Source organism: Papio anubis, chromosome 10 (genome assembly GCF_008728515.1).
Source record: "Papio anubis isolate 15944 chromosome 10, Panubis1.0, whole genome shotgun sequence".
Taxonomy (NCBI): Eukaryota; Metazoa; Chordata; class Mammalia; order Primates; family Cercopithecidae; genus Papio; species Papio anubis.
Genome location: NC_044985.1, coordinates 55,243,328 through 55,260,929, shown reverse-complemented (window position 1 = coordinate 55,260,929; position 17,602 = coordinate 55,243,328). Strand labels below are relative to the sequence as shown.

General features: G+C 43.9%; 1 protein-coding gene across 2 annotated transcripts in view; it reads right to left on the bottom strand.

Moving 5' to 3' along the window:
* The window catches only part of LOC101019786 (cytochrome b reductase 1), a 28,359-nt gene extending 11,142 nt beyond the window's left edge, over positions 1-17,217 (bottom strand). For both annotated transcript variants that reach the window (XM_003907598.4, XM_009182433.3), the window contains exon 1: positions 16,726-17,217. In XM_003907598.4, coding sequence (XP_003907647.1) covers positions 16,726-16,918 — 193 coding nt within the window. In that variant the 5' untranslated portion in view covers positions 16,919-17,217. The remainder of the gene's footprint in view (positions 1-16,725) is intronic.
* Positions 17,218-17,602: the final 385 nt, after the last annotated feature.

Below are 17,602 nucleotides of genomic sequence, written 5' to 3'. Positions count from 1 at the left end.
CCGCCTCAGCATCCCAAAGTGCTGGGATTACAGGCATGAGTTACAGTGCCTGGCCTCATGAACATTTCTTAATTCCAGAAAATAAAAAGGAGCCTCACTTCACCAAAGGCTTTTATAATTTTAATATATAAAACTTCAGGCCAGGCGCAGTGGCTCACGCCTGTAATTTCAGCACTTTGGGAGGCCAAGGCGGGTGGATCGCCTGAGGTCAGGAGTTCGAGACCAGCCTGGCCAACATAGCGAAACCCGGTCTGTACTAAAAATACAGAAATTAGCCAGGCATGGTGGTGGGCACCTGTAGTCCCAGCTACTTGGGTGGCTGAGGCAGGAGAATCATTTGAACCCGGGAGGCGGAGGTTGCAGTGAGCCAAGATCGCACCACTGCACTCCAGCCTGGGCAACAGAATGAGACTCTGTCTCAAAAAACAAACAAACAAATAAAAAAAACCCAGGAACTTCATAGGATTATAAAAATATAAGAGATTATCTATTCCTTTTTCAGGCAGAAACACATCTAAACCTACAAACACAGATGTGAATTCAGCCCCTTTAAAGCTTTCAGCACAAGATGTCATTTTTCCTATTCTTTGGTTCCATTCTAACACTTAACAGTCCTCACCATTAGGACAATATTTCTTTTACTTAATCCCAACCCTGAAGGATTGCTACTTACTAAATGTAGTGTGTATACGGGTATCCTGTAAATGTTGATTGGTTATTCTTCCTTGAGAATGTGGAGACTTTTTGGATAATCATTTCTATATTCAAGGAATCTTTTCAAATGATTTAATGCAATACCTTAAAAAGTACACTTTTAAAGCAAGCTCAAGGCCCCTCTCACCCTTACTTCATCTTCTCTGAGGGCATTAATGTGTCTTGCTGTTTCTCTACTGTATCCCCAGAGCCTAAGGCAGCCCTGGACTCAAAGCATGTAGCTCCTCCATAAGTATTTTTAAAATCTCTGTATTTTTCTTTTTGAGATGGAGTTTTGCTCTTGGTTGCCCAGGATGGAGTGCAATGGTGCAGTCTCGGCTCACTGCAACCTCCATCTCCCGGGTTCAAGAGATTCTCGTGCCTCAGCCTCCCGAGTAGCTGGGATTACACGCCCAGCTAATTTTAGTAGAGACGGGGTTTTGCCATGTTGACCACGCTGATATTGAACTCCTGACCTCAGGTGACCCGCCCACCTTGGCCTCCCAAAGTGCTGGGATTACAGGTGTGAGCCACTGCGCCCGGCCTAAAATTTTAACTTGACATATAATAATTGTATGGGGTACATAGTAATGTTTCAAAACATACAATGTATAGTGATCAGATCAAGGTAATTAGCATATTTATCACCTCAAACTCATTTCTTTTTGTTGAAAACATTCAATATCCTCTCTTCTAGCTACTTGAAAGCATATAGCATATTATTGCTTAGTCATCCTACAGTGCTATATAGAACACTAGAACTTATTTTTTAAACTATTTTGAGATTATCGTAGATTCACAAGCAGTTGTAAGAAACAGTACAGAGAAATCTCATATACTCTTCACCCAGTTTTCTCTAACATCTTATATAACTATGGTACCATAGCACAACCAGGAAATTGACATTGATATAATCCTCTGACCTTATTCAGGTTTTTTTTGATTTACTTATTTTTTGTTTTTTTCTCTCCCTCCTCCTGCATCCCTTATTCAGATTTCACTAGGTTACTTGTGTGTATGTGTGACCCGTAAGTTTTGTTTAAATAAACAAGCGCAAAGCACTTTCTACAGACTCATCAAATCTAGAAACTAAACTGATGTCAATGCAAACACTGTGGTTTCCCCTCCTCATGCTTTTTCTCCTCTAAGCACACCGTACATAATTCTCTAGTTTTCTGGGAAAGCAAATGCCTCTTTACCCAATGACCTAGTGACCTTTTATCTACAAAGTGGAGCCTTCTGCAATCTGTGTGTGATCAGACAATAGTAAAATAAAAATGTGCGATATATGAAGACCTAATAACACATCTCCCCTTTGCCTGGGTTGGGCTCATTTATTACACACGCGCGCACACACACACACACACACACACACAATTCAGTCCTTGCTAGGTAGTAGGTACCATCTAAGTGCTTCCCGGTTTCATTATAATTCTCACCTCAACTCTGTGAAGATAGAATTATTACTATTGTACAGAGGAAGCTGAGGCAGAGAGGGTAAGTAGTTTGTCCCTCCTCAATTCATGGTTTAAAATTAATATTGTTGTTTTTTTGTTATCATCATCACCATCATATTATACAAACACCACCCTGGGTAAGGAGTCTTAGATGAGTGAATTTGAATATCTACATACAGAAAAAAAATACTCAGGGTTTCAACACTCGAAAAGCAAATTATGAACAATGAAGGGCACAGTAGCATTTTCTCCCCAATCTGGATCATATTATATCAAAATTTCCCAAAATAAAAACTAATCTCTGATATTAAAAGTTAAGAGTAGGCTGGGCGCAGTAGCTCACACTTGTAATCCCAGCACTTTAGGAGGCTGAGGCAGGCAGATCATTTGAGGTCAGGAGTTCAAGACCAGCCTGGCCAACATAGTGAAACTCTGTCTCTGCTAAAAATACAGGCTGGGTGCAGTGGCTCATGCCTGTAATCCTAGCACTTTGGGAGGCCAATGTGAGTGGGTCACTTGAAGTCAGGAGTTTGAGACTAGCCTGGCCAATATGGTGAAACCCTGTCTCCACTAAAAATACAAAAACCAGCTGGGCATGGTGGTGCACGTCTGTAATCTCAGCTACTTGGGAGGCTGAGGCAGGAGGATCGCTTGAACTAGGGAGGCAGAGGTTGCAGTGAGCAGAGATCATGCCACTGCACTCCAGCCTGGGTGACAGAACCAGGCTCTGTCTCAAAAAAACAAAAAATTAGCTGGGCATGGTAGCATGTGCCTGTAATGCCAGCTACTTGGGAGGCCGAGGCATGAGAATCGCTTGAACCAGGAGGCAGAAGTTGAGGTGAGCTGAGATCGCACCATTGTACTCCACCCTGCCTGGGGGACACAGCAAGACTCTGTCTCAAAAAAAAAAAAAAAAAAAAAGAGGAACTATCATGATATCATGACTCAAAGGAGTTACAAGGGTTGCTGGGGGGGTTCTGTGCCTAGAATATTGCTTCTTGGTCTGGGTACCCAGAGGTGTTCATGTGATAAAAACACATCCCTTCTGATTTAGGTACTTTTGTGCGTGTATGTTGTTCTTCAGTAAAAAAAGTTTACTTTTTAAAAATGCTGGGGCCAGGCACAGTGGCTCACGGTTGTAATCCCAGCACTTTGGGAGGTCTAAGTGGATAGACTGCTTGAGCCCAGGAGTTCAAGACCAGCTTGGGCAACATGGTGAAACCCCATCTCTACAAAAAAATACAAAAATAAGCCAAACCTGGTGGTGTGTGCCTATAGTCCCAGCTACTCAGCAGGCTGAGGCAGGAGGACTGCTTGAGCCCAGGAGGTGGAGGTTGCAGTGAGCTGAGATCAAGCCACTGCACTCCAGCCTGGGCAACAGAGCAAGACTCTGTCTCAAAAATAAATAAATAAATAAATAAAGCCAAAACTTCAAAGACAACTGTGTTCCCAGTAAAGACTTCTTACTCTTTCTAATACTATGAAGCATCACAGAGAAATGTGTCAAATTTGCTGTAAAACTGAACTTCACCCCCTTTGAGTGTGAAAACTTGATTTTTAAAAACCTTTTACATTTACGCAAATTGGCTGCACACTGGCTTTCCCTGTGCAGCAGTAGAATGAATAGAATACATTCAATCTTTTATTGATCATTTGGGGTCATCAAACACCAATTATTATCCTGTTACTCTAAGGGGAAGCCCTTTGGGGTTTCTGAAGCAGGAGAGTGCTCACCTCTGATCCAAATGAGCCCGGACAATTATGGTGTGAGAGTCTCCCTGGGTCTCTTTAAGAGTTTTTCTATCTCGTTTTGTTTCTGGCTTGGGTTAGGGCACCTACTTACAACCTCTCTCCTCCATCACTTTGTCTCATCCTTGATTCTCACCAGCTCTAAGTTTTAGCTTATAAAATGTCTTATTTTTATTTATTCATTCATTTATTTTTAGACAGGGTCTCACTCTGACACCCAGGCTGGAGTGTAGTAGTGCGATCTTGGCTCACTGCAACTTCTGCCTCCCGGGCTCAAGTCATCCTCCCACCTCAGCCTCCAGAGTAACTGGGACTACAGGTGTGTGTCACTATACCCAGCTAACAGCTTATAAAATTTTATGTTGCTGAAAAGCTTAACATCTGTTAAATCTGGGTCGTGGGTACTTAGGGATCTATTATGTTTTTTCTTATGGTTGAAACAGCTCATTCCAGTTTTAAAGTTAAAACAATATTTTCATAAGCCTGCAAACCCACTAGCCAATTAGTCTTACCTACTCAATAGGCATCTTGCGGAGATTTGAGGAGCTCTCCCACAAGTGAGGCATGTGACCTCTAGCACATGGAGTTTTCACAGCATCTATCCTGGCTACATAGAGGCTCTGCTGCAAAGTTCAATATGCTTCAAAATGCTCTCTGGATAAATGAAGGATAAATGCAAAATGTTGCATTTGCATAAGCTGTTTACATTCTTTTTAAAATGTATAAGCAACTGAAATATGGTGGACTTTGGGAGAAAAGGGCAATCTTAACAAATCAAGCCATATTTCCTAAACAAGAATCTATTCTCGACAGTTATAAAAACTGCCTGGAGAGTGGAATTTAAATATTTCTTGCTTCTTTGGCTTGGCACTTACCTAGACACCATTCCTGAGGTTCAGTGAGAAGGAAGAAAAAGGTCCCCTAAGCCCACAAGAAGGGGAAATGGTATAAAACAGCTACTTGTGACCAAAACAAGGGTTTGCTGTTAGAGGCTCTAGTTGGCATTCCATTTCTCCCAGAAAAGGAGGGGAAATACAAACATATATATGAGAGAAATATACTTTAAATCCTTTAAAAGAAAAGATATTGATGGTGGACCATGCTAACATGATAAACTTAAAAAGAAAGGGAGGGAGGAAGAAATTAATATCTGTGTATAATTATCTTAAGACAATGAAGAGAAAAATACAGTAACTTGAATTTGGGTTTAATTATTAGAAAATGTCGGCTGGGTGCAGTGGCTCACACCTGTAATCCCAGAACTTCGGGAGGCCAAGACGGGCGGATCACGTAAGGTCAGAATTTCAAGACCAGCCTGTCTAAAGTGGTGAAACCCTGTCTCTACCAAAAAATACAAAAATTAGCCAGGCATGGTGGCGTACGCCTGTAGTCCCAGCTACTAGGGAGGCTGAGGTGGGAGAATTGCTTGAACCTGGGAGATGGAGGTTGCAGTGACCCACTACACTCCAGTCTGGGCAACAGAGCTGGAGTCTCTGTCAAAAAAATAAAAAATAAAAAAAGAAAGAAAAGAAAAGAAAATGTCTCAGCTCCTTGTTGCATAACCAAAACTCAGGAATATGTGAAAATATATACTCTCTAAAATGTATACATTTTAGATATTTAAAAATGTCTGTGGTTTGACACCAGATTTCCATCTATATACCATTACAAAACTATTTATATATATGAGTTTGTCTTATAGCAGGCAATGCAAATTTGGAATCTGTCAAAGTGTGTGTGGTAGGGGAAGAGTGCTTAGAGGGAGAGAAATGTCCTCAAACATGGAAAACATTTTGACTCTAGTTCTTCTGTGTTAAAATCTTGTGACTCATGAGGGTGGGAACATGCCTATCTTGTTCACTGTCACATCCCAGTATTTAGCATAGAGCTTGGCATACAGTAGGAATTCAGTAAGTATGTTTTTGTTTTTGTTTTCTGAGACAGAGTCTCTCTCTTTGTCACCCAGGCTGGAGAGCAGTGGCTGGATCTCGGCTCACTGCAACCTCCGATTCCCAGGTTCAAGCAATTCTCATGCGTCAGCCTCCAGGGTAGCTGGGATTACAGGCAAGCACTACCACACCCGGCTAATTTTTGTATTTTTAGTAGAGATGGAGTATCACCATGTTGGCCAGGCTCGTCTCAAACTCCTGACCTCAAGTGATCCGCCCACCTCAGATCCCACCTTCCAAAGTGCTGGGATTACAGGCATGAGCCACCATGCCCGGCCCAAATAATTCTAAATAAAGCACAGGAATAATTGCTAATAAAGCACCGTAGTTCATTCAGTATGCCCAGCAAATGAGCAAATCCTCTTTTACTTTTTTTAAAATTAATTAATTAATTAATTAATTTATTTATTTTTTTGAGACAGAGTCTCGCTCTGTTGCCCAGGCTGGAGTGCAGTGGCCGGATCTCAGCTCACTGCAAGCTCCGCCTCCCGGGTCTACACCATTCTCCTGTCTCAGCCTCCCGAGTACCTGGGACTACAGGCGCCCGCCACCTCGCCTGGCTAGTTTTTTGTATTTTTTTAGTAGAGACGGGGTTTCACCGGGTTAGCCAGTCTAGTCTCAATCTCCTGACCTCGTGATCCGCCCGTCTCGGCCTCCCAAAGTGCTGGGATTACAGGCTTGAGCCACCGCGCCCGGCCTTAAATTTATTTTTAATTAAGAGAGTTGACAAATAAAAATTGTATATATTTGTGCTATACAACATGATGTTTCCATATATATATATACACACACACACACATTTCCATATATATACACACACACACACACATATCATGAAATGGTTAAATCAAGCTAATTAACATATCCATCACCTCACATATTTATTTTTTAGTCTTTTTTTTTTTTTTGAGACAAGGGTCTCACTATGTCGCCCAAGCTGGAGTGCAGTGGCGTGATCTTGGCTCACTGCAACCTCTGCTTCCTGGGCTCAAGATATTCTCCTGCCTCAGCCTCCCGAGTAGCTGGGATTACAGGGGCACACCACCATGCCCGGCTAATTTTTGTATTTTTTTGTAGAGACAGGGTTTTGCCGGCTACCATGCCAGGCCCATAAAATGCACAAATAAAAAAACTCAGAAAAATTGTACTGCTGATCCAAGTATTAGCTAATAGAAGACCAAATGGCCCTTTCAAATAAGTAAAAAGCATTCTGCACTTGGACCCACTTAACAACTTGAAGTGAATTCAAAAATAAAATAAGAGTAAGTTATTGAGTTTGAAGTACACTGGAATTTTACAACACTTACGAATTCTACTTAAACATGGTGTGCCCATTACACTTCCCTTCCCTCTTTGAATAAAGTATTATTTCTGTCTCCTTAGCAGAATGTTCAGAACAGGATTATCAGTCTCCATAACTCATTTCCCTCTGCACGCAAGAGCTTACCAGATTCTATCCAAAGGATCTTAAGTTTAAATGAAAAAGCAGAGAATCTGCTTTAAATAAACTTCTTGAAAAGATTCCTGCAGTGGCTGTCAAAGAAAATCAGAGCTTTGAAACATGGCTGTGCATTCAAACTGTCTCACAGCATGAAAGTCATGAAACCGAAAATCTCTGAAAAGTCAAAATGAAGGAAGTGATTCAGATGATTTGGAAGATATTTTTAGGCCTAGAAACATCTCTGAGTGATTAAAATCCTCACAAAGGCAGCTACATCGTACCAAATACATGTATAAAAAGAAAAAAATTCAATTAATTGAATACACATTTAAAAATATTCAGAAATTGTGTGTTTTCAGAAAGATCAGCTATATTTTCTTGTGCCTCATATCAGTATTATGATGGATTAGAAAGAGTACTGGCTCTGATACTAGCTGGTTGTCTGACCCTGGCCAGACATTTGGTCTCTAATATGAAGGGTAGAACTTAAGGTCCCAGCCAGCTCTAAATATTTAAGGATCAGTATAAACTACATCTCTAAACAAAACAACAAAAATCCCCATCATAATTTGAGCTGGGACGGTGTGGAGGTTCACAACTGTAATCCCAGCACTTTGGGAGGGGTGGAAGAGTCACTTGAGCCTGGGAGGTCAAGGCTGCAGTGAGTCATGATTTCGCCACTACACTCCAGCCTGGCTGACAGAGCAAGACCCTGTATGAAAACAAACAAGCAAAAAGAAAGAAACCATAATTCGTGTCCAACCAAATCAAATGGGAACAGCTTGCAGACTGAGTTGTATCTTACTTGTTTTACAGTGTCTGGCACACAGTAAGTACTTAATAAATATGTTAATTAAATGGATAGGATAATATATTAAGAAATTGAACAACAACAACAACAACAAACTTAGAAAAGTACAGCCGAAGTCTGTATAGACATTTCAAAGCTTGTTTTGACCTTTTAAGGAAGTTTCTATATAAAGAAAAAAGTTATAACAAAGATTTCTAGTCTAACCTTCTTTTGTTCTTTTTTTTCTTTTTCTTTTTCTTTTTTTTTTTGAGACAGGGTCTCGCTCTGTTTCCCAGGCTGGAGTGCAGTGGCATGGTCACAGCTCACCGCAGCGTCAACCTCCCAGGCTCAAGTGATCTTCCAGCCTCAGCCTCCCGAGTAGCTGGGACTTATCAATACACACCACCACGCCTGGCTAATTTTTGTATTTTTTTTGTAGAGATGGGGTTTCACCATGTTGCCCAGACTTGTCTCCCTACTTGGCTTCCCAAAGTCCTGGGATTACAGGCATGAGCCACCGTGCCTGGCCCTCTATCTTTCTTAAAAAGGAAGAATGTTCTACCTTTTAAGGGAAAAATGTAAAACCTTGCAAAGTCAAGTCAGAAAACCCTAGCAGGAGTCACCTGTAAACTGGAAGCTATGGACTAGAATTTGGTCCAAAGATGTTTTGTTTGATCAGCCCAATGTTTTGGAGGTTTTGTTTTTGTGGCTGGTTTACTTTTCGTTTGAACCAATTTTTTAAAAATCTGGATTCTCTCGGGACAATTAGAAGCCCTGGCAACCTTGGACTGGCATCCTCACGTAGCCATGACCCACTAGGGCTAAGTGGAAACTTCCTGTTTTGCCAGGAGTGGGCACTCTGTAGTTCCCTACAGTTCCCACCTCTCACACCTGTGCTCTGCTGCATGACGATCTGATCTTTAATTAACTGTCCTCGTAAACAGATAAAGTGGCTTGTCACCAGTTATTAGGCAACACTGGTAATAATAAAAACTGACCCAATTGGTAAACTGTGTCTGGACTGAAACAAAGAAAAATCTGTAAATACCTGATGACGATACCAATACTTTGGGCTTCCCAGAGTGCAGTGATAACTGTTATATCCTATATTAATCCTCTAGAGCCACCATAACAAATTACCAGAAATTTAGTAACTTAAAGCAACACATTTATTCTTTCACAGTTCTGGAGGCCAGAAATTAAAAATCAAGGTGTTATAATAGCAGGATGGTCTTAAGGAAGAAGCCATGCCATACCCTCTTTGGCCTCTAGGGGCGCCGACAATTCTCCATTTTCCTGGGCTTGTGGTCACATCACTCCAATCTCCGCCTGTCTTCACATGGCCTTCCTCTCTGTGTGTCTTTGTCTCAAATCTCCTTCTCCTTTCTCTTATAAGACGCCAATCATAGGATTTAGGGCCCACTCTAAATCCAGGGTGATCTCATCTTGAGATCCATAGTTAACATCTGCAAAGATCCTATTTCCAAATAAGGTCACATTCACAGATACCTGGGATTAGGATTTGGACATACCTTTTTGGGGGCCACTATTCAACCCACTACATATCCCTTGCAGGGATCATGGAACTAGGCATACAGAGTACTACAAAAGACAATGGTTCCTATGTGGCATGGGGACTTTAAGCTCTGATCTCACCAGTGCAGATCTCATCTCCCAGTGCCTGAGCTGTCACCTGAGGAAAGGATAGCTTACTGAGGGCTATGTTGACTGCTGCTGCAAGGATGCCCACTGCCACTGCCCTGCCACTGCCCTGCCAGCAAGCTCTGGCTTCTGTCCTACATCATTCTGAGTAGACTGGTGTCCAGTATGGTCTTAATAGTCTCTCATGTCTTTTTTTTTTTTTTTTTGAGACGGCGTTTCGCTCTTGTTACCCAAGCTGGAGTGCAATGGCGTAATCTCAGCTCACTGCAACCTCCGTCTCCTGGGTTCAAGTGATTCTCCTGCCTCAGCCTCCTGGGTAGCTGCGATTACAGGTATGAGCCACCATGCCCGGCTAATTTTGTATTTTTAGTAGAGATGGGTTTCTCCATGTTGGTCAGGCTGGTCTCGAACTCCCGACCTCAGGTGATCTGCCCGCCTTGGCCTCCCAAAGTGCTGGGATTATAAGCGTGAGCCACCGCCCCTGGCAGTAGTCTCTCGTGTCTGAATATCTAGTTGAATCCAGAAAGACACCCTGGTGGGTGCTGTATACTAAATCGACTTCACCTACTTACTTTGTACACTGATCCTTGTAGGTGTGACCCTCTGGTTTAAAGAACTGGCCAAACTTCCATCAATTTAGTAAATATTTATTGAATGCTTATTATGTGTTAGGTAATGCTATGGATACAGCATTGAAGAAAACAGACAAAATCCCTTCCTTCTGGGAGCTTATATTCTAGTAGGAGAAGACAGACAATAAATTAATAGTCAGTGGTCAGAATTTGGATAATACTGTATTTTGAATTTGGAGTCTCTAAGATTTTCTAGTGAAATGGCTGAGGAGTATGGAAGAGAAGAATCATAGATGACTGCATAATTTTGTCCTGAACGGCTAGAAGGATAAAGTTGCCATTTACTGAGATGGTGGAGCCTGTGCTGGGAGGAGTTGGTTTTGCAGGCATGAGGAAGATCAAGAGCTGAGATTCGGATATGTCTATTTGATATTCAAGTAGAGAGTTTGAGTAAGCAAATAGATATTTGGATTTGGAGTTCAGGGAACAGTCTGGGCTGAATACACAAATTTGAGAGGGTTCAGTGTGTAGATAGTACTTAAAGCCAAGAAGAGACTGGATAAGATTGACCACTAAAGAAGTGAGTGTAGAAAAAAAAGAAGTGGTCAGAAGACTGAGCCGTGGGATACTCTAACCTGAAGTCATCAGGAAGATGAGGAAGAACCAGCAAAGGAGACTGAGGATGAGGCAGCCAGGAAAGAGAGAAGAGTCACGAGAATCAGGTGTCCTGGAAGCCACCCAACTTACCAGGTGAAGAGAAGCCAAGTAAAGAAAGTGTCCTGGCTGGGTGCGGTGGCTCACACTTGTAATCCTGGCACTTTGGGAGGCTGAGGCGGGTGGATCACCTTAAGTCGGGAGTTCAAGACCAGCCTAACCAACATGGAGAAACCCTGTCTCTACTAAAAATACAAAATTAGCTGGGCGTGGTGGAGCATGCCTGTAATCCCAGCTACTCAGGAGGCTGAAGCAGGAGAATCACTTGAACCTGGGAGGTGGAGCTTGTGGTGAGCCCAAATCGCACCACTGTACTCCAGCCTGGGCAACAAGAGTGAAACTCCGCCTCAAAAAAAAAAAAGAAAAAGAAAAAAGAAAAAAAGACAGTGTCCCAAGGAGTGAGGGGTCAATTATGTCAAATGCTGCCTTCCACTCAAACACTATGAGGACTGAGAATTGACCAATGGAATTAGCAACATGGAGATCATTAGCTACCATGTTAAGCACAATTTTGGTGGAGCAGGAGGTGAAAACCTAATTGGAGAGGGCTCAAGAAAGAATAGGAAGAAAGGAACTAGAAACTGCAGGTATGGACAAAAATTTCAAAAAGTTCTGTGGTAAGGCAAGCAGAGAATTGAGGCAGTAGCTGAGGGACATACAGGGTCAAGAGTGATTTTGTTTTGTTTTCGAAGATGATAGAAATTATACTATGTTGGAAATAAGCCAGTTAGGGGGGAAACCTGATGCAGAAAAAGGAGAGAAAACTGGGATGAAGGGAAAAGGAGGCACAGACTGTACTTAAGCAGCAACATTCTCATCAGCTAGAGGCCTTAGAATAAAGATGCATTTGCAGTGCAATAGATGTCCATTCTTCCTGGAGGTTGATAAGCCAGTGCTTTTAAACTGGCTGAACAGGAGAATCGCTAGGGAAAGACAAGCGTGTATTTACTTTAAACACTATTATTATAGTCACAAATAAGTGGCTGTAAATTGCATTTTGTTACTAACAATTCAATGATGGTACAGAAATAATCATTCATTCAACAACCACTTACTCATCTACCATGTGCCAGTTCCCAGTGTCATTCTAGGTGCTGGGGATATAGAACTGAGCACCACAGTCGTATCTAAAACATTTTTATTGGTTGCATTATTTTAAAATCTATGTGTATTTGTTTACAACAAAAAATATGTTGGGGATATTTTTTGTGGTTTTCTTCACAAAATTTCTTTAAATCATCTCTTTATGCTTTGTAAAAACCCTTGTATCGCTAAGATTGACAGGTTTTATTATCAATGGTGTCCCTGAAGCTTATTTTAGAGTAGGTATTTGGGGCACTTTCTCCATTTTCTTATTTGCTGGATTTTACCCCAAGAGCTTTTCAAGTCTATTTAAGTAATCATGGAATTTGGTCACTTTTAGATAAATTAATAGGATATCCCAACTGCTTTTTAAGAACTGCTCTTAATTTCTGTTAGTCTTTTAAATGTTACTTAAAGGTAGTTATATTCTCTCACAAAATCAACTTGAGATCATTAAACTATTTAATTTCTCTCCCTTCAGTTTATACAATAAAACGAGTTCTACACAGGAAAGGAAGGAGTATAGAATTGCCAAGGCTTCTTTTCACTAAACTTAGATACCTGAATTTTCTACCTTTCACTAAAGAACACATTCCACCTTGCTGAACCTTTAAAAGGTCAACAGCCACTTTGAGAGCGTTTATTTGTTTCAGTCTTTTCTGTGGCCTCCTTTTCAAGGTTCATTTCTCTGATTTCCTAGTAGTATACTTATTTCATGGGAAACATTTCTTTCAGAGAAGCACAAAGCCTCTTCTAAACTCTTCCTCATTCATGTCAGAGTCTGTTAGCTAGATTTCCCACTAGTTTAAAATTTTATTTTAGTTTTAGATTTCCCATGATCTGCTATACTTTAATATAGAATATATACATTTTCCAAAATATACTTGGAGTGTGGGAGGTGGGGAGAGAGAAGGGGAAAGGAAGGGAGAGCGAGAGAGGGACATGGAGGATAAAATGGGACAAGGAGAGGGAGGGTTAGCAAGAAAGGGAAAGGGGAATAAAGGAGGAGAGGGATATTTGTTTTGTAACTTCTATGTTAACTTTGCTTCTTTGGAGCTTTTTCTTTTTTTTTTTTTTTTTTTTTGAGACAGAGTCTTACTCTATTGCCCAGGCTAGAGTGCAATGGCACAATCTTGGCTCACTGCAACCTCCGCCTCCCAGGTTCAAGCAATTCTCCTGCCTCAGACTCCCGAGTAGCTGGGATTACAGGCACGTGCTGCCACACCCAGCTAATTTTTGTATTTTTAGTAGAGACAGGGTTTCACTATGTTGGCCAGGCTGGTCTCGAACTCCTGACCTCAGGTGATCCACTCACCTCAGCCTCCCAAAGTGCTGAGATTACAGGCGTGAGCCACCATGCCCGGCCAGAGCTTTTTTTTTTTTTTTTTTTTTTTTTGAGATGGGAGTTTCGCTCTTGTTGCCCAGGCTGGAGTGCAATGGTGAGATATCCACTTATCGCAACCTCCGCCTCCCGAGTTCAAGTGAGTCTCCTGCCTCAGCCTCACAAGTAGCTGAACTGCACCGGCCCAGAGCTTACTTCTTAAAGGTGTTTCAAAGGACTCATACCTGTTCTTAATTTCAAATATTGTTTACTATTTGTATATTGCATTTCTAAAACATCTTATACTTAGAGTAATAACTGTACTTTAGCCTTCCTTTCCTCATCTCCAAATATTTGTGTATTACAGAAGAGAAGAACTCCATTACATCGTGTTCTTTGTTAGAGATCTGAAATCTCATAGCCTAAAATTTTCCTCCTTGCAGCAATCACACACAGTAAAAAAGTCTGCTATAACATGGCAAGTCTGTAACGTGTGGGTCCCTCACGGCCTATAAAGTTTATTTATTACTCCCCCTCCTTCCACTGGAGCCTTCCTAATACTTAGGGTGAGGAATGTGGGTGGGTGGGCCAAGATATGGAAGAACTGGGGAGAACTATGCATGTGCCTATATTTATGAAAACATTTATGCTCATGTCAATTAAATGCATTATATGATTAAAGTGATTTGCACATCCAGGATCCAAACAGGAAACACGATGAGTAATGACGGGACAAACTCTGGACCACTGATACAAATACAGTAACTGAACCCAAAGAAAACAAGATCGGCTGGGTGCGGTGGCTCACGTCTGTAATCTCAGCAGTTTGGGGGGCCAAGGCAGGTGGATCACTTGAGGTCAGGAATTCGAGACCAGCCTGGCCAACATGGTGAAACACTGTCTCTACTAAAAATATAAAAATTAGCTGGGCATGGTGGTACGCACCTGTAATCCCAGCTACTCGGGAGACTGGGGCAGGAGAATTGCTTGAACCTGGGAGGCAGAGGTAGCAGTGAGCCAAGATCGCACCACTGCACTCCAGCCTGGGTGACAGAGCAAGACTTCGTCTCAAAAGAAAAAAAAAAAAAAGAAAGAAAGAAAAAAAGAAACAAGATTTTCATAAGAACAGCAGATGAAAATTGCCAAAATTTACACATTTTTGTCCAAGAGTAAATATGAACAGATTAAGAGAAGTACAAAGTTTAGAGAAATTAAAAAACCTTTTAGGAAAACTGTATATTGGACTCTAACATGAATGAAGAGTTTCAAAACATATTTTACATGAAGGTTTTCGCTGTCTAAAAAGATTTGGCAGAAAATAAGCATATTGCCATAAAAGCAGAGAATCAAACTTTGACGATAAGGTCACTGAAAAGACTTAAAACAGCTTTCATGGGTAAGTTACATAACTCTTCTCTGTCTCAGTTTACTCTTACATACATGTGACATAATGCACTTAGCGGACATACAGCATGCAATCACTGTTAGCCATTCCGACGTCTTCTCCTCTGTGGCAAGTCAGGCAACGAGTAATAACACTTGTTCCCTTAACCTTAATTATGAGAAGATATTCCAAGACCTCCAGAAAGTTTTTTGGTATTAGAAGCTGCTCTGAAGAGTTGGGTAGAAGAGGAGACTGGTTCTACTCTTTGAGCAAACAAGGTGTAGACAGCTCTGGGCCAAACTTAAGGGTTCCAACCATGAAGGAAAGAGTGCTTCTGACAGTTACTTTGGAACTTGAGTATGTTTTTCTCTTATAAGCGTAGTGGCAAAATAACTGAGAGTTACGCAACGAAATGCCTTAGGTGCCCAGTGGTGCTCACACCCTGATGCCGATCTCACATCAGGGAACCCTTTGAATGCTGAGGGTTAGTAACACCTTCCACTACATTCCAGAGTGGGAGAATGCTGGCCACACTTGCGAAAGCTGCAGTACAAGTTTAAAACAACCAACAAAAACAAAAACCAAAATCACTTTTCTTTAGGAATGAGGTCAGCACTATTTTGCACACTCGTTTGTGGGGAGTTAAATATTTGGTGAAGAAAAGGCAGCCTGCCCGGAGGCAAAGCTAGAGATTTCGGCCAGTGGGCATATCTTTCCAAACCCTTGCTACTACTCTCGATTATCTTCTGCGACATAACCCCAGTCCACCCCTTGCTGCCTTTCTCTAACTACTTTCTCAAGGCCATGCCTTTTGGGAAGTGGTTACAAATAAGTTGTTTGCGCCACAAGCTAGAGGTTCCTCCAGCTACACGGCAAACCGAAGGAAGCTGTCAGGACATTGTGAGAGGCACTACACAATGACAACAAACACTGCCAGCGACTGCCGAGCCCCACCCCCGCGCCAGCCTCAGCCCAGAGAATGCAGGCCCGGGGCTGGCTCGCCGCGGGCCAAACACGGACGCAGCTCGCGCCGCTGGCAGCCGGAGCACAGGCATCCCTCGGTGCAAGGCAGCCGCGGGCCCTCTCCAGGCATCTCCCACCCGGAGTGCTGGGCCAGTGCCCAATAGGAAGCCCGGCGGGGGAACTTTCGCCCTCGGCTGCCACATAAACCAGTCGGGCTCAAGACTGTCCAATGACTGGGCAGGGCGGCGAAACATTCTTTGGAGTCCTGGCAGCTTCCCGGTCTCGACTGAGCTTAACGCTCTAGGAGGAGAGGAACCTAGGGCGGATGCTTCACTCGCCCCCCTTGGCCTGCCCCTTCACCCAGGGCCTAGGATGTTACAAATAGGGGCAAATTCTCGCCCCGGCAATCTTTCCCTGGGGCCTTGCCCTCCTCGTCTGCAGGCTGGAAGCAAGTTCAGCAACAGGCTGGGGCGAAAGTGTTTCCGCGCCCCCGACTGCGCAGGCTCGGTCCACAGGGGCGACTTTCCGGGGCGAGCGGGCTGCAGCGGCCCGACTGCGCGGCGCTCCGGTATCGCTCCCGGGCTCAAGTTTCCGGGTCTTGGAGGCGCCTCCAATGCGTCCCAGCCACTCGCCGCAAAGAGTTAACCAAGTGGGGCGGGCCACGCTCCGCCGCCCCCAGCAGCGCGTCTCCACCGCGCACCCCCAGCCCCGCGCTCGCTGCTATCCGCCCGAACCGCAGCTGCGTCTCGCTCCCAGAGCCGGCCAGCCTCCCTCCCGCGCCGCCTTCCCACCCCGCCAAATTGGCTTCCCGCGCGCTCCTCACCGCACTTCTCTGGGCCCCGCGATACTCCAATATTTCCTCAGCTGGGAGGCGCTTCACGGAGGACCCTCTGCCCCCAGTCGCTTTCCCCGCTTTCCTCCCCGCACCCCCCAGGAGGTGCCAGTACCGATGCCCTGGATGAAGACGAAGCCGGTGACCACGAGCACCGGGTGCCAGTTAAACTCGAGTGCGCTCCCGTCCCAGCCAAGCCCCTCTCGGTAGTGGAGGACCCAGACGAGGGTGAAGATCACCGACAGGAAGCCGACGAGCAGTGCCGACCCCAGCAGCGCCAGGAAGCGCCAGTAGCCCTCCATGGCCATCAGCGCCCCATACTCCGCACCGCGGGGTCCACAGTAACTTGGAGAGGCGGCGGCAGCCTTTGGGTAGTGGCCGGGCGGCGGGACCGGGGCGTCGACTTCTTGGGGCTGTCTCCGCCTGCGGGGAGGGACTTTCTGGGCTGCTGGCCCGGAATGTGGGGCCTTTGGGGGTGGGGAGCTAGCCCCAACTCAGAAACGGGCCCCACCCCCGGGATCACGCGGCCGCCGAGGGCGCTCACTGCCTGGTGGCCTCACTCTCGCCCAGCATCCAAGCTCGCAGAGGGCTTCAGTAACAGCCCTAGTTAGTTGCTCAAAGAGAGAATTCCGAGGATTTTATACCCACCACTTGCTTTTAACCCTTCCCGTATCTCGTCCTTATTTGTGGGGAGGCTGAGTAGGGCAGTGGTGCGCCCTCTTGATTAAGAGAAGAGAGGGATCCGTTGGGTAAGGTTATGTGTGTGCTTTTAACTCTAAAGAAGCCTCCTTAGCCGCAGTGCTGGAGAATTGCTGTCTCTGACATCAAAGGGTGTTAAGGAGGAACCCGTAGGGTGGTGTAAACTAAAAGTAAAATCCTAAGCCCCTCACTGACTGAATGGACCCCGTTGGCCAAGCAGACCCCAGAAAACCTTAAAGCTGAGTTTCTAGCTACAGCCAGAAGGGAAATCAGGAAGTCTACCCCCTCCCTTT